The 23,074-nt window shown below is 27.6% G+C and overlaps 1 protein-coding gene across 3 annotated transcripts in view; it reads right to left on the bottom strand.

The window, feature by feature from the left end:
- Positions 1-23,074, bottom strand: part of LOC101239697 (GATOR2 complex protein WDR59) — a 214,285-nt gene that overhangs the window by 9,195 nt on the left and 182,016 nt on the right. For 2 of the 3 annotated variants that reach the window (XM_065819080.1, XM_065819079.1), the window contains 2 exons: positions 5,320-5,427; positions 2,328-2,424 (listed from right to left, as the gene is read on the bottom strand). In XM_065819080.1, the coding sequence (XP_065675152.1) occupies positions 2,360-2,424; positions 5,320-5,427 (173 nt within the window). In that variant the 3' untranslated portion in view covers positions 2,328-2,359. The remainder of the gene's footprint in view (positions 1-2,327; positions 2,425-5,319; positions 5,428-23,074) is intronic. The other variant, XM_065819078.1, reaches the window with a different exon arrangement.

Raw genomic sequence — 23,074 nt, forward strand, 5'->3', positions numbered from 1 at the left:
TAATTGACACTGAAATTAAATTATTTGTTGATAAAAAGTTAAATCCATTTGTGATAAATAGTATTGCTAACCCTAATAAAAAATATTATAAACTTCCATTTATAGAATTTTACTCAAATTAATCTAAAGTTAATAAAATCATTAAAAAATATTGAAAAGATGTTACAATTAATTTAATTTTCACTACCAACAAATTACAAAACAGTTTATGTATAAAAGATCCACTTCCTAAGCTTCTCAAATCCAATGTTGTTTAAAAACTTTCTTGTGCTGAATGTAATGCCAGTTAAAGCCTAGAGAAACCTTCAGACACTTAACAAAAAGGATTCATGAGCATCTTACAAGTGACAATTAAATGCTTATAAACAGTCTAATGTTTATATGCATTTAATTTCATCTCTTAATTGTAAAAATCTAAGTAACTAAAATTGTTTTAAAATTTTGGATACTGCTCGTAGCAAAAACAAATTGAAAATTAAAGAGAAATTTTTACTTGCTATTACAACACATAAATTTTAACTTCAATACCAGTAATTAGTTAGTTTTTGTTTGAGGATGTTGGACCTTGTTACAACTAAAAAAGTTTGGTTTATAATAGCCTTTTTTTGAGTGTGTTGGATCTTGTTACAACTAAAAAAGTTTGGTTTATAATAGCCTTTTTTTGAGTGTGTTGGACCTTGTTACAACTAAAAAAGTTTGGTTTATAATAGCCTTTTTTTGAGTGTGTTGGACCTTGTTACAACTAAAAAAGTTTGGTTTATAATAGCCTTTTTTTTGAGTGTGTTGGACCTTGTTACAACTAAAAAAGTTTGGTTTATAATAGCCTTTTTTTGAGTTTTTAAATAATAGATGAATTGCGGCTGAATAGCTAGTTACTTAAAGATCCATAAAAAGTTTTTTAATTTTTTAGTTTTTTTTTCAAGATCTTAATTAAATAATATACAATAAATAATAAACAAATGTTTGCTACAAACATTTTTATTAAATGTAATGCAGGGTTTTTTATACTATAAAAACAGTTACAAAAACAGTTATTATTTGTATTGTACTAAACAGGGGTGTCAAAAATCATGAAAATACCTGTCCAGGTACCCGTCAAACAAATAACGCGGAACCCAGGTACCTGTTAAAAAATAAAATTTCTGAATTTTATTTACTGTAAGTGTCCAGGATACTTAAGTCCCAATTACAGTTTAAAAACAATAGCATGTCCACTGTTTTAGGTGTTAAAGATGCACACAGTCAAATCACTACATGACTAGCAGACAAGAAAGCATATTTCGAAGATACTAAAGTTGCTGGTATGCTGGTATACGTAATTGCGCGCTAAAATAGCATGCTTTGAGTAACGCTTGGTATAAGGTTGGCTTGTGCAACCTACCAGTTTTCATCTGCCATTTGCAGAGTTGATGCATTTCATTTTGTTGTAAAATGTCGTTCAAACAGCACTGCTCCTATCACCCAATGTAGTCTCACTGATTTTACAAAATTTCAGTGCAGCTTATTTTTTACACAATTCCTGCTTGCTAACATACTTTGTTTAAAGTGTGCCGCCAATTGCATTACAGCCCAAAGCACATTTACAACTCCTGGAAACTTTAGACCAACTCTGATACCTAACTGTAGCAAAACTGATTTGGCCATTTATTAAGAAAGTGCATTTAAAGTTGAGCCATTATCATGGACTGTAGCACTATTTATCTTATCCGAAATCTCCCAGTCATCAGCAGAATCTGCAAATGAATAATTATATTCTCTCCAGTGTGCTGTTTGGAACATTTTCGTGTCATATGCAGAATCCAGCTCCAATTCCGTGTTTACCCAATGCGCAGGTACACACATATACACAATGTTTTGATTACTAGTCTATATGTCTGTTGTGAATGCTACAAAATACGGCTTCACTAATTTAAGTTTCAACATAGTCTATATCTGTGGAGCTTAACAAGTTAAGGAATACAGCAACTTTAACTAAAAAGTCTGCTATTGATCTATCACTAGCTCTCTTCCTTTTTCATCTTAAGCCGCAAAGCTGTAAAGAAGACAAGATTTTTGGTGTTTAAGCTGCCGGTGCCATCAATATTTACATTAAGTATTTCAGTATGTCGATGGATAGTGCTTGTTTTACCATCTTTTGCAGTCAAAACTGCTTCTTAGAGCACTTAAAGCGCTGTCTGCATAAAACCATACTTTCAATACCTTGTAATGAAAATTTGAACAACAAGACCTTTAAGATCTTCTTTTACATATTAAGTTAATATCATTAAATTGTTTTAAAATGGTTTTAAACTTAAATAAAAATTGAATGAAATAAATTTTAAACTTACAATAAATGATCAACATGCGCCAGTTAAAAAGTCTAACCTGGGCAACAACCAACGAGCAAGTACTTGGGTGCCTGGGTACCCATAAACAGCCTTAGTACTAAATCGATAAATAATCGCTTCTTATTAAAACTGCTAACAATTTTTCTGTGATTTTTTAATGACCATTTTAAAAATTTTATTTAATACTTGACATAAAATTGTCTTATTCTGAATTTAATAACTTTTTTCTCTTTCTTTTTTTTAATTTCAATTCCAACAAAACTGCAAGCAACCACTTTTTTATTTTATATTTTATTTTTTATTTTAATGTTATTCAATTTTCAAAGCTGGGAGGGCCACTAGAGTTGAGGAGGCTACTTTATCTCCGAAACACGAATCTTAAGGATAAAGGTTGCTGCACAGAGAAACAATTTGAGAGATACCAGAAAACAAAGAATAATGTTTAAAAGTAAGAAAATAATTAATAAAAGACTTAAAAAACTGTTTATTGATTGAGTCATGAAAAAAAAAAGATAGCAAAAAGAGAAAGAGTTTTGTCTGTAATTTGTTGAAAATTTCTGAGAATTTATAATGAAATTTCTGAGGTTTCTCTCCATTCTTGACAGTCAACTTTTTTTTTCATCTTTTTCTTTTTTCCTTTTGAAACTCAATTTATGTAAATTATTTTAATAAAGAGCTTTATCTTTTAAAAGTTAAACTTTTTATTTCACATTTAAGACCTTTAAATTTTAAAAGTTTGAGTTTTAACTTCACTTTTAAGAGCTTTAACTTTTAAAAGTTTTTTACGAAAGTTTTTAAAAGTATTTAACTTTAAAAGTTCAAGGCTTGAGCTTTTAAGAGCTTAAACATTTAAGAGTTTCAACTTCATTTTTAAAAATTTTATTAAAATGTTACGATGTTAATTGACTTTTTTTGTTCAAAATGAGTTATATAATTGTATTTATTTATTTAATTAATTTTAACACTAAGTTTTTTTTTTTTTTTTTTTTTTTTGTTTAACAATATAAAACTTTCTGATACTAGTATAATATTTACGAGTTTTTATAGTTTGATATTTTACGAGTTTAAATTCATTAATATTCACTGATGATATTTACCAAGCTGAAAGCTCTCTTATAAATCTCTATATAATAATGCTAAACGTAATAATAGTAGTAGTGCCCACTTGTGTGTTTTAAAAAGTAACTGAAAGCAGACATTAAATGAGAAAGAGTCTCTCAGCGCATTTTTTTAGGAAGTACAAGAAATATATATACAGATATTTAAGGAAGTATAAAAAAATGATTTACAGATATTTAAATATATATGTAATAGCAATTTGTCTTTTTTTTTTTACATCTTCACTTCCAACAAGGCTGCAAGCAACCACTATTAGAGTTAGAAGTTACTGGAAGAGAAAAGATGAAGTTTGTAGAGCAAGATAACAATTGACAGACAACTTACAAGATTGCAAATTATAAGAATCAAATTATAAGAAAAAAAAAAAAGAAGAAGAAAACAAGATGAAGGAAGTGAATTCCAAAGAACTAATGTTCGAGGAAAAAAACTGGACCAATAAGAATTTTCGGAGTGCTTAGGAACAGTCACAAAAAAAGGATGAGACTTAATTGAATGATGAGTAACACGAGAATAAATTTAAGTAGATGGCACAAGAAACGCTACCTCTTTAGAGCAGTGCCCATAATAGTATTTGTAGAAAAGAGAAAGAGAAGCAACATTACGATGGTGTGATAATGGTTGGAGGTTGGCTGCAAGATGTTTACAATCGTTTTTGTAAACATAGTTGGACGCATCTTGTCTAAAAGAGAAAGGGCATCATTGGAAGATCCGCCCCAGATTTGGCAACAGTATTCCATACAAGGACGGATTTGAGATTCATAGAGATAAAGAATAGAATCCAAAGTAAGAAAGTGTTGAGCTCGATAATGAGATGCAACCTTAGCAGATGCTGATTTTGCAATGGATTTGATATACGATTTCCAGGAAAGATCGGAAGTAAGAGTTAATCCTAAAAGATGAAGGGCAGATGACTCATTGAGTACATTACCGTTCATAAATATAGGAATATCTAAATTATTGCAATAACGATTGACTAAAAAAAGTTGAGTTTTATCTGAATTAAAGTTCACCAGCCATTGTGTACATGTGGTAGCAGAAGTGAGATCCTTTTCAAGCTCAGATGCCCCCTCCAAGCAATCAGAGTTTTGGCTTCTTATCATGACAAGAATAAATGGTAGTATCATCAGCGAACAATGCCACCTTAGATGTGAGAATATCTGGAAGGTCGTTAATGTAAATTAAAAAGATTATAGGGCCAAGGATTGAACCTTAAGGAAACCCTGAAATTACAGGACATGCAGAATAGCTCAACTGGACTGGAAAAGGATGAGTAGTCTAAATGTTTTATTACTTTTAACTGTCCAGCAAAATAAATTAAAATTTAATTAGTGGAAAAAAAATTAAATTAAATTAAACATAAATAAATTACTAAAATAAGTATAACTGTAATAACTGTAACCCTACAACAGAAAACTCCTTGGTTAAACATTAAATATTGTACAGTTAATTGCTGAGTACTATGAATGTGTGGCTATTAGAACTGCATATAAAAGCCAAGCATGGTGCAACCAAATACTGAAAACATATGCGCAATGAGTAAATGGTACACAGAACATGTATATTTGCTAAATTTAGGCTTATATATTGAAAATACATGATAATTAAAAACAATTTTTTTGTCAATTATCGCAATAATTTGGCCAGTACTGTATATGAATATGGTAACAATTATCACCAAAAAAAATTTAAACTGAAATATATGCTATCTTCATGCCATATGACGGAATGACTAATAAGCAACTAAAAATTTATTTCCATTATGTAATCGAACACCTTTTTAGTTTTTATTTAATCCATAAAAACATATAATCTAACAATAAATAAAACTAATATCACCATTATAAATACACTATTATAAAAACATTAAAAATACCTTTGACACACAATCGGCACACAGAGCATTTAACAATGACAGATCGACATTTGGTGCAGTAAAGTTCCCTTTGAGAAGTTTTGCAGGTATTACATTCCAAAAACAAATCTAAATTTTCGATATCATATTTATTACCTTATTACCTTTGAGTAAATATGTTGCAAGGTAAGTGATGTCATTTTTAGATTTTTATCAGTTACTGTCACTGTTGTAAATTAATACATATTTTAAAATAAATAAAATATAAAAAAGATAAAACAAATAAAAGAAAAAGTTAAATAAAGAATGTTTTTTTCTTATTTAAAATTACATTTCTATGTGAATAAAAGAACCACAAGCTATAAAACTCTGTAAATTCTCAAATGAGCAAGGGCTAAACCAGAGATGATTAAATTTTTCACACTTTAAAAGACTTTTATAACTATGTGGCTACATAACACAGTTTTTGCAAGCGTATATCGCAAATTATGTTTTCATTATACTGTTGTTATACTTGGTGATGAAATAAAATTCAAATATATCTTGATGAAAACCTTGCTACTCTGAGCTCTCATGTTCTCCTTGAATTTATTAAGATAAGCATTAAGTGTCTTGACTAAGTGACATTCTCCATCATATTTTGATATCTTTTATGAAAATCTTAACCAACTCCACTAAGTTTTCAGCCGTTTAAATACCCAGGAAGCCATAAACAAAGCAATGGTTCATAAACCAATTCATTGTTCAGATCATGCTACAATCACTGAAACTAAAATCTCATAGTTAATCTACATCAGATTTATCCTATCATTACTATCATACATCATCATTCCTACTACTACCTTAAAATTGATAGGAACTTCGTTGCTTTTTTCTTATAAACTGATGTTTTTTGTCTTTCTGCTTTATTTATACTGTCCTGCCAATGAAGAACACACTAACCGCAGAAAGATTTTATAAAGATATTTTAAACCTAAAACGTTTTAATATTCGGCCAATGTGCTAATATACTATAATGTTTGTTTTCACTTTACAACCAATTATCCTTTATAAAAGTCTTCCTTGATTTTTTTGAAAGTGTACAATTTTTTAATGAATCATATTCAGCATCAAACTAAAAAAGTTCAATTTTTGCACTTTAGACGTTCTTAATTGGCAGGGCAGTATAATCTCCTGGATTCAACTTCTAGCCAGTTTTAGGTCAGGTGTCACTCTATCCAATGATTATCTTTTTTTTATCAAGCCTAAACCTATCAGATGGTTCTCTTCTTCTTTTCAAGCCTCACTCTATCAATAGTTATCTTCTTCTTGTGTAGCTGCTATGTTCATAATCATTTTATTCATCTTTCCCACAGGTACAACTCTCTAGAAATTACAATTACAAGATATTGTTGCAAAAAGGTACTGTCTGATGGTAAGGACCATTATGCTTGGCTAATCTTTGATCATTATCTCGGAAGTTAGGTTCTAGTGGCTTTTTTAAAATTTTATTTATTAGTAAAGTCAAACAGTTCATAAAAAAAATATTTCCTCTAACTCATCTCTTGAATCTAAAGGCCACATTATTCCTATAACCTCAAAGAACAAGATAAACCTATTGTTCCACATCCAAACCTCTCCTGCTTCTGTTGCTAAAGTTATTTTCCAATTGACTTCTTTTACAAATTATGGTTCAAATAACATTCTATTCACATTCTTGCAAAAGAACTAGAACTCTTTTCATAACTCACAACAAATGTTTAACTGTTTAAAAGTTTTCATTTATGCTGGAAAATAACATCTGTGATTCCAATCTTTAAAAAGCCCAGACCCACACTAAGTATTGTCCAACCAGTCTTCTTACTGCCATTAGCAAAGTTTTTAAATTTTTTTATGAAAAAACTTCCAATATCTTGAGCTTAACAACTTACTCTCTGATAATCCTCTTGTTCTTCTGCTGATTTGTTAACCAAAACAATAACAGAAAAGTTCTATTGTGCATTAGGAAATTATGGATATCATGCATTATGGAAGCGGTGGGGCAACAACTGTTGCTTTTTATACATTAAAGGTTTTAGATAAAGTCTGGCATGCTGGTCTTTGTCATAAGCTTACTTCATATGGTGTATCAGAAAAAGTTTTTTAATTTTCAGTTTTTTTAACATTATTTAATTATTAATAAATTCTAATTATAGTATTAAAGTTCTCTTTAATGGACAATACTCTCCTTCATTACCAATAACTTTTGGGGTGTTAAAATGTTCTATCCTTGATCCTGTGTTGTTCCTCAATTCCTTTTGACCCTTGTTGTAACTATATTAATAATCTTTCTTATAATCTCTAAAGTTACTTCAGTCTTGAAAAAAGCTATTTGCTAAAGACAATATACTTCAGTCTTGAGAAAAGCTTTTTGATTAAGTGTAGCAGACTTGTTTGAGAAAGGTGTTCGATTACGTGGAGGTTTTAAAATTTTTAAGAATATTTCAAAACGTGCTAAAATAATTAAATTGACAACTGCAAAAAAAGTTAAAATAGAAACTTAGCAAAAAAAGGGAAAGTAATCTTAACAAAAGAAAAAATTAAAAACACTAAACATAAAAAATCAAAGAACTTTACAACAAAAAAAAAATAAACTAAAACAAACTCAAAAAACAAAAATTGTTTACTAAACTAAAAGTGTAATTTTAAAATAACCATAACTCATAACAACATAACCAACACTCACAACAACATAACCATCACTCACAACAACATAACCATCACTCACAAGAAATTTTAAAATTACACTTAAAACTATGTATGTTATAAGAAACTTTAAAACTTTGATCTTTTTTGATTGTTTTTATACTATTAATTAAAACAGTTTTTAATAAAGAATATTGAAAAGCAATTTTTTAAAAAACAAAAAATATTATTTACATTATATATTATACTTACAATTATTATTTAAACAATTAAAAACATAATTTCTTTTTTTGTTTACACTGCCCTCTCAAATATAAGCAACCAAACAAAAAATTCTACCTTTCCAACTTCAAATACTGAATACAGCATTTCAGTAAAAAAAAGACTCATTAAACAAAATCAGTTAGTATTACATGACTTAATGATGAATTAAGTTATAAGACTTAATGGTGTAATTCTTCTAGAAGGAAAAAGTAACAATAAAGCAGGTTATTGATTTTCAGAGTTTAATTTGATATTCATTAATAGATTTGACAAATATCAGGTTTAAATTATAATTTAATTTCTAAATTAATTTATTTTATTTTTAGCACTTGAATCAATTAATTGCAATTAAAGAAAAATTGCTAAAATCAGAAACAAGAAATACTTATTCTACATTTCTTACTTATAACTATTATAAGCAAAGAAAAAAAAAGATGCAAAAGAACTAATTCTTTGTATAGAACAAGACAGTATACCTGCCTATCTTGTAGTATCCTTACTTGAGATTAACATTATAGGTGATATGGGTGCTAACCTTATTAAAAAGACTTTTGACAACATTTTTAACATAACAGGAAATATTGCATTTTCTACAAAAGCATACAAATAAAAACTTGTCAGCACAACAGCCAACTTTGTCAGTCACAGATTTACAAAGTTTTTACTTAACTGGCCTTCATTTATTGTGTAACAATTGCTCTAAACGTATAGATGATCCTGGAATGGTTCCAACCTTTGAATATTGATTAGAAGAGGGTTCTTATGTTGCTGTAAGGTTCGAAGAAAAAAGGCACTATATCATTATGTAGGCCAAGTTGTAAATATGGATAAATATAATTGGAATATAAAATACTATATGCTTTGAACCCAAGAATCATATCCTTCAAAGAGCCACAAAATTCTGATTACTTTATTAAAGTAAGCAAATCAATTATTCAACAGCTTCCTTGTCCCCTATATGAAAAAACAGCACATCTTTTTAAAGAAACTATTGGTGACTTATATATGTGTTAATCAACAGTTTAATTAGTAAGTTTTTTATACTTATATGTTTTTTTATATTGTTATTTTTTCATATATATATATAAATATATATATATATATATATATATATATATATATATATATATATATATATATATATATATATATACACACATATATATATATATACACACACACATATACATATATATATATATATATATATATATATATATATATATATATATATATATATATATATATATATGAAAAAATCTTGCCTAATATATTTTATTCGAACAATGCCACCTTAGATGTGTGAATATCTGGAAGATCGCTAATGTAAATTAAAAAGAGTATGGGGCCAAGGGCCCCATACTCTTTTTAATTTACATTAGCGATCATCTTACCTTTTCATCTCTATCTAATGCACGATAAAATCTATCAGTCCATATTGATGATCAAAAAGTAAGTTATTAGATTCAAGATGAGAGATTAAGTGTTTATTCTTTAATTAAGATTAATTAAAGATTAAAAAACCTTGCTTATGATAGGACATTCTATGGACCCATATAGCAAACACTTTTAAAGAAGAATAACTATGGGGTGTACATCTACTTCCAAATTTACTATATTACCACATTAAATTATTATTTTATTCTATTATGAACATCAAATTGGCAGCTTAAGTTCTTAGCACTACTGTTAGTAAAGTCCTTCTTAACTATGAATCTTAAGATTTCCAACAGCTAACTTTTGTTCAATGACATTTTTTTTAATATTGTGAGTATTAGATTCCTATGAAATCAATTTAAAAGTCAAAAGCATTCTTATTTTTTTCTTCTGTTGATTATTGTTTCAACTGGATTAAATCAGAATTTTTGAGGTACATTTACTCTTAATGATAGAAGCAAAATGTTTTTATGACATGGCAAACCTACAAAAGAATTAAAAGTGTGTTAATTCTACTTTTGAGTTAATAAAATTTTTAGCTTTTCATGGTGTGTCTTGTAATAACAGAATGTAATAACAGAAAGATTTTGTAAAGATTCACTTGAAAATTATTTTAGACATCAATGCCAAATTGGTTCTTGCAAGGATAATCTATATGTCAATGATTTTGGCTACAATGATAATACTATTCAAATTTAAAAACTCTTCCAACCTTTAAAAGATGGTAATTCCCAGGTAGATGTTCACTTTGAGATTAATGAAGAGCCAGTGTGTCATGCAGAAAGTGAATAAAAATTTCACTACAAAATACCTATTTAAAACTGCTGTTTTCATAGTCACAAATTGTTAAAACACATTAATGCCTAAATGAACAGATACTTTATGTCTCAATATTGATTGATTTGATCAACAAAAGATGGATACATTTAAATAATTTTATACTATGTTTTAAATATGAAAAATTTTTTTTCTTTTCTTGCTGAAATGGATTGACATTATAAGCAGGGTCAGCGCTAGTGTATTGGACAATTTGAGGCTAAAATTTCATAACTTAAATAAAGTTACAAATTCTAATAGATAACTAATAGGCCCAGTTTTATTTATATAGTTGCCTAAAATCTTTAATTAAAACAAAACATTGTTAAAAAAGGTCCTTGTTAAGCATTGTTTTGAAATAAAACAATAAACTTTCTAGGCCGTTTTCATAAAATAAAGACTACTGAAAAAACTATTTCTATCTCTATTTGTATCTAAATAAAAGTATTGAAGTTATAACTGATAATTGATAAATTGGAATGAGGGGTCTACTAATGATTAGACCTGATTACAAGGAGAAAGGGGGCTCGAAAATGATGAAAATGATTTGCATGCTTAGACATGACATTAGTTTCTGGAACAAAAATTCAATATTTATGTAAAACAATTTACAATCTAATTTTTTTAATATTTAGATTTGTAGAATTTTGGCATTTTAAATACGCAATTAATAAATATAAATTAAAAAAACAAGCAAACTTTATTTTTGAGAAAAAATTCTCACTTAAATACATTATAACCAAAAACTTTAAATACTCACCCTCCCTGATGGTTGCTTATTCCATATACTCTCAAAAATATGTACCGATCAAAATTTTCTGAAGTGCCAAATTAACGCTATTGTATATTAATTTCTAACTGGGGAGGGGGGAATTAATAATTGGGTGGGTAGTGATTTTTATTTTTATTAGAGCGTCTAAATTTTCTAATTTTTGGGTTGGTTTACCCTAATAGTTTTCTTTTAGTTTTAAGATTTTCAACTTTTAAATTTTTATAATTTCTCCATTTATTTTTTATAGTTAGGCTTGTTTATAATTTTCTTTGTTTTGACATGTTTTTTGATTGCATCTTTAAATCATTAAAAAAAATGGACAAGCTTTCAAAAAAAATTATATGCATGGTCAGTAGGGTGGAGTGAATTTTATTTTTTTTACAATTCATTTAGCCTTTTAAATTTTCTTGAGGTGCCTCCAGACCTTTAAAATTTTAATGGGACCCTAATAATATATAAAAAAAAGTTTTTCAAAAGTATGTCATGCTGGGTCTCAAAAGAAGCAAAATTTTATAAAAATTTCAAAAATAACAATTATTTTTTTAAAAAATTTGTTATTTTATAGTTTATTGCAGAAAAAATGACCTTTTTAACTAAAAATGAAAAAAGTTTATTTTTTTGATAATATTTAAAAAAAAATTCTAAAATAATAATTTTTTTATAAAATAATTGTTATTTTTGAAACTTTTATAAAATTTTGCTTCTTTTGAGACCCAACATGACATACTTTTGAAAAACTTTTTTTTATATAATATTAGGGACCCATTAAAATTTTAAAGGTCTGGAGGCACCTCAAGAAAATTTCCTAGAGCATTGATATTTTTCCAGAGTTTTTCTGAAATGAATAGACAACTTTTGCACACCAAGGCTAAATGAATTGTAAAAAAAACTAAAATTCACTCCACCCTAATGGTCAGGTATCGAGTGTGATAGCCTTTTTAGTCTGCCATTGCTACTACCCTAAAGCTGAATAAGATTCTTTTCATGATTTTCTTTGTGATGGTCGTTAGGCTGATATCTTTCAGCTGATAAATGCGCCTATTACATAACCTCTTGGATTCAGGCAGGAATGGAAACTTTTATTCCTTCTCATTGGTTTCAAGTCAAGCCTCATTCTACTACATGGTTTTTAGCTTCATGTGCAGCTGCTTTATCTAATCGTGATCTTTTTCAAAAGGACAACTTTCTTGAAATCAAACAGCTCTTTATTATTGCAAAAAATTAATGTCTGATGCTAAGCTCCATTATTTTCAGTTCACTAAATCTCATATTTTAACTCAGGAGTTTGGCTCTACAGACTTTTGGAAAATATTCAACAGCCTCTCTCATTAACGGGACTGATTTTATTACCTTTCCCAAGGATAATGCAGAACTATAGTCTATGGTTATTTTCTTCTTTTCATTTCAATTAAACAAGTTAACCCATTGTTATATTTCAAATCAATCCAACTTCTGCTGATAAAGTCATATCTCAATTAAATATTTTTACAGCTTGTGGTCTAGACAACATTAATAAGCGCATAACAGAGTCTTGTTTTCCTGCTTGCTTTACCATCCAATAAATCTTCTTTCTGCTATTAGGAAGGTCTTTTAGTCTTTGATCAATAAATTTCTCACATCTCATCTTTCAAATAACTCAAATTCAAGTCAAATAACTAATTGTCAGACAATCAATATGGTTTTCAATCTTTTTCACTCTATGCCTGACTTGCTAACTGCTGTGACTGAATGATTTTATTGATGGAGGCAGTACGGGTAGGGCTGTTGCAATTGACATAACTAAAGTTTTTGACATACTGTTCAACAAGTTTGGCATGCTGATCTTCTTCAAAACCTTGGTTATAATGGTGCATTTGGACAAGGCTTTGAGATTATCAAATTGTTTCTCTAACCGCTTTATTATATATACACATATATATATATATATATATATATATATATATATATATATATATATATATATATATATATATATATACATATACATATACATATACATATAAATATACATATATATACATATATATATATATATAAACAACTTTAAAATGTATTCTTCAAAATAAAGTGCCCAATATGGTTAATATGGTGCATCTGGACAAGTTTTTGAGATTATCAAATTGTTTCTCTAATCGCTTTATTATATATATATATATATATATATATATATATATATATATATATATATATATATATATATATGTGTATATATATATATTTATATATATATATATATATATATATATATATATATATATATATATACACATATATATATATATATACATACATTTTAAAGTGGCATATATATATGTATGTATATATATGTATATGTATATCTATATGTAAATGTAAATGTAAATGTATATATATATATATATATATATATATATATATATATATATATATATATATATATATATATATATATATATATATATATATATATATATATGTATATATGTATATATATATATATATACATTTACATTTATATATATATATATATATATATATATATATATATATATATATATATATATATATATATATATATATATATATATATGTATATATGTATATATATATATATATATATATATATATATACATTTACATTTACATTTACATTTACATATAGATATACATATACATATATATACATACATATATATATGCCACTTTAAAATGTATCCTTCAAAATAAAGTGCTCAATGTTCTTAAAAGAACAGAGCAATTATAAAATATATATATATTTATATATATATATATATATATAATATATATAACATATAAATATTATATATATATATATATAAACCTAATATAAAAAAAAAACCTAATATAAAAAATAGGTATTAAATTCAGTGTAAATCAATCGACAATTGGTCGTCAGTTAAAAAAAATGAATATTAAACATAGAAAATGTGAAAAGACTCCAAAATACACAATAGAACAACAAATAAAGGCAAAGAAAAGAAGCAGGAAACTAGTTAACCAACTCGTCTCATAACAACTTGTGTCATAACACAAAATTGCTTCTAGTCATCGATGACGAAAAATACTTTTGTTTTGCAGGGGACAACATGCCTGGAAATTCTGAATACTTCAAAAACAACAAAAAGACATGCCCAGAAAGTGTTTGTTTTATAGGAATATCCAAAAAAATTTTTAATGTGGATAGCCATATCTGACCGTGGTATGTCCGAGCCATTGTTTCGCACGTCCAAGGCTGTAGCAATCAATTCATCAATCTATATTAATGAATGTTTAGAAAAACTTCCATTTATTCACAAGTATCATGGAGACTTTAACTATTTAATTTGGCCAGATTTAGCAAGTTCTCATTATTCTAAAGATTCTCTAAATTGGATGGACCAATATGTCTATTACGTTGATAAAGAATCCAATCCCCCAAATGTGCCTCAAGCACGACCAATTGAAAATTTTTGGGCACATTTGGCACAGAAGGTTTACGAGGGAGATTGGCAAGCTTCAACAGAGCAAGTTTTGATTGATCGCATTAAACTAAAACTACAAGAAATTGATTTAAACTTTTTACAGTCGCATATGAAAGGCGTCAGAGCAAAATTGAGATCAATTGCAGATGGTGGTGTTTTTTCATATAAAAAATAATATATTTTTATTAAAAGATAAATGCTTTATTTAAAAAATATATAATAGTAGTTTGTTTTTTTATTTATAAATAAGTATTGACGTTTTTATTTTGTCCGATAACTTCCGCATCACCCGTTATTGTGATCACCTCAGTTTTCCCACATATTTTGTTTTCAAAGTTATTTTAAAGTAATTTTAAGGTGAGTATATTATTATTACTAACTTATTATACAATACTGACATCTATTGAGTAAAATATAAAAGAAAATTTCTTTATAATCATGACCAATGTGAAGTTAGGTGTGTTTTAAGTCAGCAATGTGAATTTTTGTCAATTTTATAAAAAAAGCTTGGTTGATTTGTCACATACATTTTTTTAATATTATAACAGTTTTTTTTGAGTAATAAATGTGTTTTATCATTTTTAATACATTTTATAAAATTACTATAAAAAGCAAGAATTAATATATAGTATCATTTTATTAACATTTTTAGTGTAATAGGTTGTAATTGAAAATTTCAATAAAAAATAAACATGGGTACTGGTAAGGACATAAGTCCAAGCAAAATTTCAGAAGTAAAATCACTTTTACAACATTTAGAGTATTCACAACTAAAAATTGCTAAAATGTGTAAAGTTTCGCAACCATTTGTCAATAAAATCAAACACAAAATAGAAAACGACATTACTCTTGTAAAAAGTGTTGTGATTTATTACGGCTTTTTGTTATTATATTACCGGTTTATCTCGAATTATTGATTTGTAGAATTCAAAAAGTTTTGTTACAGTTATATTATATTGTTAACACAAGGTTGTTAAGAAAGTATCAACCCGAGCTAAGATTCCTCTCAATTATTGTCTTAAAAAATAATTATTAAAACCAATTATTAGAACTCTTTCTCCAAAAAGGAAAGTATGGAGTGGGTCAAAACGTAAAACCACTCCTAGGACGGACAGAATTATAAGAGATATTTGTCTGGAAAATAGAAAAAAATCATCCCTCTTACTGTCAAAACTTGTTCAAGAATCTGGAATACACATTTTGGAGCGCACAATGAGGAGACTGCTGGCTGAAGTTGGTTTAAAATCACACAAACCGGCTAATAAACCAAGGCTAACTCCAGCAATGATAAAAAAGAGATTGCAACGGGTAAAAAATCATAAGTATATGACTATGGGAGATTAGGAACGTGTAAGTTTATCAATTTTAAATGAAATATTGTTGAAAAAGTGTTTAAATGCTGACATAAACTTAATTACAACCACACTATGATGATTTTTTCAGGTGTGTTTTACAGACGAATCAACTTTTGAGATCTTGTTGGACAAAACCACCTTCGTCCGAAGAAGAACAAACAAAAAATATCACCCAGAATCCATTGAACAAACTGTTAAACATCCAACTAAAGTTATGGTGTGGTTAGTTATCAGTGGTTTGGCACAGGAAGGCTTTATATTGTCAATGGGATGATGAACCAAATACAGTATCAAGAGGTTATGGAGAGCCAACTTATCCCCAAATACAAGAATGGTTTCCAAACAACAATACTTTTACGTTTATGCATAATAGTGCTCCACGCCATAAAGCTAACAGGATCACAAACTTTCTTAAAACAAAAAATATCCCTGTTTTAGATTGGCCAGGGAACTCTCCTGACCTGAATCCGAATGAGAATTTGTGAAACATTCTCAAAAAGGAAATCTCTTCCGAGGTTTCAACAAACAAAAGGGATTTGATTGAAAAATTACTCTATCATTAGCACCACAATGAAAAAACTAAGACAGCAGCAATAAACTGTATTAAAAGAATGCCAGACCGAATAGCTAAAGTCATTTCATTAAAAGGAGGAATGATAAAATATTAATATTTTTTTATGACTCGTAATCAAAAAGTGTAATTGTTAAAATGTGTGTATATTGATTTTGAAATATTATTTTATTAAGGAAACATGTTTTATCAATAAAATATAACTAATATTGAATTGTACTTTTGGTATACTTTTTACAAACCTTTGAAGTTAAAAAAGTCTTTTGACTATATCGGGGCCCGTAACATTCTGGGACCCGCGACTGTGGCCCCCTTTAATCCCAACCCTCCTTAATCCAGCACTGGAAATAAGACACGAGTATATAAATAAAAATTATATTAAACTCTTTAATAAATAAAAGAACATTTGTTTCCTTATTAAGCAATCGTAAGATGTTACTTTATATAAAAAATGTCGCTTAATTTTATAAAAAAAATTATAAAAGAACAATGTTTCAAAAACATTTGTTCCAAATGTAATTTATTTTGCTTTAAGTTTTTTTGCGTTAAAAGTTATTTTCTTTTTCTTGTTTATTTTTTTACGTAGTTGTTTCTCATTGGTCCAGTTAATCTTTTTTGCACTTTTTTTGTGTTTTTTGAAATGTTCTTAAAACGACTAAAAAATCTGCCCAGCTTTTCGCAACAAAATATTATTCCCATGGTCAAATATCGAGAGTGATATATATATATATATATATATATATATATATTATATATATATATATATATATATATATATATATATATATATATATATATATATATATATATATACACAAATACAATATCTATTAAACAGAATTAAACTATTTCAAGTATGTTTCAATCCAATTATGAAGTGATATGAAGTAAAGAACAATAATAAAATTTATTTGCATTATTGATTAATTTACAATGTCAACTTGTCTTAATATTAAATTTTGGGGGATCTTGGGGCTCAGGCCATGGTCTTCTCTGGCCTATTGGTTAATCCAGCACTGTATATATATATATATATATATATATATATATATATATATATATATATATATATATATATATATATATATATATTTACTTCATATCACTTCATATATACATATATATATATATACATAAAAAAAAAAAAAAAAATTAACACCTTTCAAGTACTCAATGGAGGAATTAGGCCCTTGTTCAATAACGACTCGAACTACATTGGAAGCAACTACCTCTGAGCGTGACTTGGGAATTCATTTGAATTGCCAATTACCAATGATCTTAAAGCAGGAACCCAATCCATCATTGCCTCATGTAAAGCAAATCAAATGCTAGGCATCCTAAAACACACTTTCCAATCTCGTGATGCTTCTTTATGGAAACAACTCTACTCCACCTACATCCGTCCTTCACTTGAGTTTGCAATTCTAGCTTGGAACCCTCATATGGCGAAGGATGAACAAACTATTGAATCAATACAGCGCAGAGCCACAAAAATACCAGACAAACTAAAAAAGTTAGACTACAAGTCCAGATGTTTACAACTTGGCTTATCTTCTCTTGTTGAACGTCGTAAACGTGGTGACCTCATCCAAAAATATAAAATTATTAATAACATCACAATTCCACCAAGAGCAAATCACAGAGAAAGAATTCACCGTGAAAAGTACAGCAATAATTTAGCTCGTTTCCACTTTTTCAACAATCGCATTGCCAATGCATGGAATATGTTACCGGATAGAGTAATCGGTTCTCCAACTGTCAACAGTTTTAAAGCGAACCTCGATAAGCTCTAATGTTACTACAGCTCGCAGCTATCCTTAGTGAAAGTTGCAATATGAGCTTCACAAAAACTAACTATAATCTGACATTCTATGATTTTTATTTTGTCAATTATTTTTACTTTTGTTGTGACAAATATATACTACTATATATATATATATATATATATATATATATATATATATATATATATATATATATATATATATATATATATATATATATATATATATATATATATATATATATATATATATATATATAAATTAGTAAAAATCACTTATCTAACTTTTTTCTTCAACTTTAACTTTCACCATTGCTGGATCATCAGAAAGAGTTCTTCCTGAGTTTTTGCTACAAAGTATGAACAAATCAAGTTTTTATTTTTGGAAAAATCAGAAATTTCAAATGACCATATCTCATGAACCACAAAAGATTTTATGCCAAAATTTTCAAAGGTTTTATCAAAATCTGAGGGGGTCCATGTTGGACCTTGGTCCAGTTTGGCATGGAATGACCCATGTGTATATATATATATATATATATATATATATATATATATATATATATATATATATATATATATATATATATACACATATATATATATATATATATATATATATATATATATATATATATATATACATATATATATATATATACATATATATATATATATATATATATATATATATATATATATATATATACATATATATATATATACATATATATATATATACATATATATATATATATATACACATATATATATATATATATATATATATATATATATATGTATATATATATATATATATATATATATATATATATATATATATATATATATATATATATATATATATATATATATATATATATTATTTTAGTTACTTTTAAAATATCATTTTTTATACTTTTTTTTTTCACTTTTAAAAGCGTGTTAATTACTTTTAAAATATTATGTGTCATAACAAATTCATTTTATTTAAACTTAATAAACTTATTGAGTTACAATATTGCATTAAGATTTAGAAGGGGTTTATAGCCGGGACTAGGAAAAAATTAATAATATTTTATATATTATAAATTTATGGATACATTTACTATTTGTTAAACACTATCATATATATATTTTATATATATATTAGGGCTTGCATGCAATTAAATTTTTTAATTGCAATTAATTGCATGATTAAATATTTTGGTCATAATTATTCACACAATTAATCAAACACTATAATTTAAATTAATAAAAGAATCAAACAGGAAAAGTTTTTTAAATCATTTGATCTATTTACATGCAAATAATAAAACATCATGAAAGAGTTCTAATTATAGTTTCTACTGTTTTTAATACAACCAATAAAAATAAAATATTTGAAAAACTTGAAATAAAAAATTTCTTAAAGCCAGTCTTTTAAACACAATAACATGTTCAGTGAGTCTGGCAGCAATGATGATCTGTGCTTGTTTGCAATGAATCCAGTGGTTGAAAACAGTCTTTCGCATGGAGCTGTAGTCGTTGGAACTGCCAAATATTTCTTCGCAATTCTTGCTAATCGAAGATGTGAACCTTGATGTAGCTTCCACCACTAAAAAGGATCTGAATCCATTTTGGCGCAGGGTTTTTTTCGATATCAACTCACTTCATCTTCACTTGGGGAATCAACTTCATCCAGATCTGGTAGATTAAACGCCATTTTAAGCTTTTTTGCTGATGCCTGTTGCAAAATAATTATTCAAATATTACTATTAATAAAGCATATAGACATTATCTAACTATTTCAATAAATATTATAGCACTTATAGAATTTTATCTATAAAAAAATATCATTTTAATAAATGCAATTTTGAATCCATTATTATGTCATTAGAATAATTCAATAAAAAAAAAATATCAAATTTATTACTACAAAATGCTCAGTTCTTTTGGTTCTTGTTCTATTGATACTGGTCTGAGCTCTGGAACAGATTCAAGAGGTTTTGATAATCTCTGCCAGACATTTGATCTTTCATTTGAAGCTATAAACGATAAATTTTTAAATCTTGAATCTGATGCTGACGAGATTTGCAACCAACTATTATTCGAAAAATCATTAAATCTGCACTCCATTTCATTTACAAACTTTTCTTTAAATAGCGCGATGTAACAAGGATCGTCATCCTGAGTAACCATTTCATGTGATAAGTGGTATATAATTGGTAAAAAAATCAAACTAGATAAGTATTTGTTACCATCTAATAGTTCTGAAGCCACTTTGCATGGTTGCAAAACATAAGCAATTTTTTTCTATTTTTTCCCACTCTCTTTCTGTCAAAGTCTGTAAGCGATGATTTTGCTCATCAAGTGTTACTGTGATGGCTTTTTTCAACATACGTCTTAGCATATCATACATGCTATTCCACCTTGTAACAACATGCTGAATTAGATTTTTTTGTGGCAAGTCGAGGTCAATCTGATTTTCATGTAATTCCATATTATTTGCTGGACTATGTTTAAAATGTCCAACAACTCTGTGACATTTAGCTAGTGTTTTATCAATTGCAGTCTCCTCAATGGCATATTTTATAATTAGCTGAACGGTATGTGCAGAAACATGGAAGATGTTTGAAGGGAAAACTTGATGCAGCCTTTACAATGTTTCTACCATTATCAGTAGCAATAGAAAATATTTATTCAAATAACCTATGGGGGTTATTTGAAAAAATATTTTCTTTGGCAATATTTCATCGGCAATATTTCTGATGTGGGTTGAAACATTGTCATTGGTGTGTTGGTCCATGTTTACGAGGTCTATTTTCTTTTTCTTCTCATTTTCATAGAGTGTTAGCATTTTTTTTTAAATTGTGCTTTGACAGGGAAGATTGTAGCTGTATTTGGACATTGCTGTTCGAATGACATCCGTCAAACCTAGATCTGTAACAATGTTGAGTGGTTGACAGCTACTGGCAACCCAGCAAACAATGGCTTCCGTAATTTCCTTTGATTTTTCTGCAGAAATTTGTTTATTTACGCCATTTTGTGATTTAATACTGTCGCCAATTGTAAGTTGTTTTGACAAACAACTTACAATTTGCGATCTTGCTTTGATTTTTACTAGTAGTTGCGAAGAACACATGTTTACTGTTCAAATGATACTGAAGCCTTGTTGGACTTCGGTGATATGCAAATTCCTTCGAACAATATTTACAGATAACCAATTTTTTTGACTCCTCTTTAAAATTAAAGGCTCCGTTGAGGATAGATTTATTTCCGTTTTAACCCATAAATTAAATTATTAATAAATAAATTTCATTAGGATAAGATATTAAAATTTTGGAAATTTAATAAATTAATTGACAAAATAACGACGAAATAAGATTGATTAGAAATAAGAAAGTGGTATAGAAATTTCATTATTGCTTAAAAATTATTTTTTGATGCTAATCAAAATTAGCATTGCCAAAAAAAATTTATGATCTAAACTAATCGCCAAAAAAATTTGTTAGAAAATTTGATCTGCGCAACACTTTTAGTCGCTTTGAAAAGATTCTCGTTCAGCTGCATTTAACCTCATTTTAAATAATTGTGTTTCAAATAATAAAGTTTATATTTTATAGAACGTTTATGCCTATGCCTAAAACCACAAAAACTAATTATTATGCTCAAATAATGAAATTAGGATTTGTCTGATAACTTCCGCATCACCCGTTTTTCCATGAAACCTCTTAAAAAACAAAGAGCATCCAGAGTTTTGTCGTCCATTCTGCAGACTTGTTTAAAATAATACCAGCAGCAGAAAATGCTCTTTCGGATTCAATGCTAGTTGGCCGAATTGTTAAAAGAAGATCATAAACCTGTTAGAGTTATTTTCCTCGCACACCTTCATCTTTGAAGAGACTTATTTCTTTTTTTAGACACTTGAATATATCACCAGAGCGTTGTGGTTGTTTCCCGACAACCTTATAGTTTATTTTTTTACCAATAGCCTTGTACATGTCTTTTTTCATTAATTTTTCAGAACTTTTTCCTTTGTCAATCTCAACTTCGCTAAAGTGAAGAATTTCCTGTTCTTCAACAGCAGTGCTTTTATTCTAAAGTCCCTTCTGATTTACAATGTCCAAAAGTGAATTGAGATTGCTCGCTTTTGATGCATGTGGGAAGTTAAAACTTAGTAAGTTTGAGTTTCTAATACCATCTTCTAGACCTTTATGCAGATAAGAAATTAAATCAGACAACTGCATTCTTCTTGCAATAATACATTGTTTTAAAGCACTCATAAATTCTATGCTCAATGCTGACTTAATTTCACAGCCTGTCAAACATAAATGTCAATGCTGCATCCGCAGAAATTAAGTTAGCATCCTTGCAACAAAGTCTAATTTTACCGTCAAAAGTGCTGAGATAGTAGCTGAAACTGTTTCAAAATCAGTTTCTATAAAGTTTATATTAAGTTTTAAACCTATATCTGATTTTTGAATGCATGACTTTAATTTGTAAAAACGTTTGAGCATTGCTAATAGGCTATTCCATCTAGTTTTGGAATCTGCAATTAAAATGTATTCTTTACAAAATTCGAACTTTACATAATTCTGTAGTACCTCATTATTTAATAGTGAATGTTTGAATATCTGCAGAATTTTCCTTACCTTATTTTATAAGGGGACC

This window comes from Hydra vulgaris, chromosome 15 (genome assembly GCF_038396675.1).
Source record: "Hydra vulgaris chromosome 15, alternate assembly HydraT2T_AEP".
In the NCBI taxonomy this organism is placed as follows: domain Eukaryota; kingdom Metazoa; phylum Cnidaria; class Hydrozoa; order Anthoathecata; family Hydridae; genus Hydra; species Hydra vulgaris.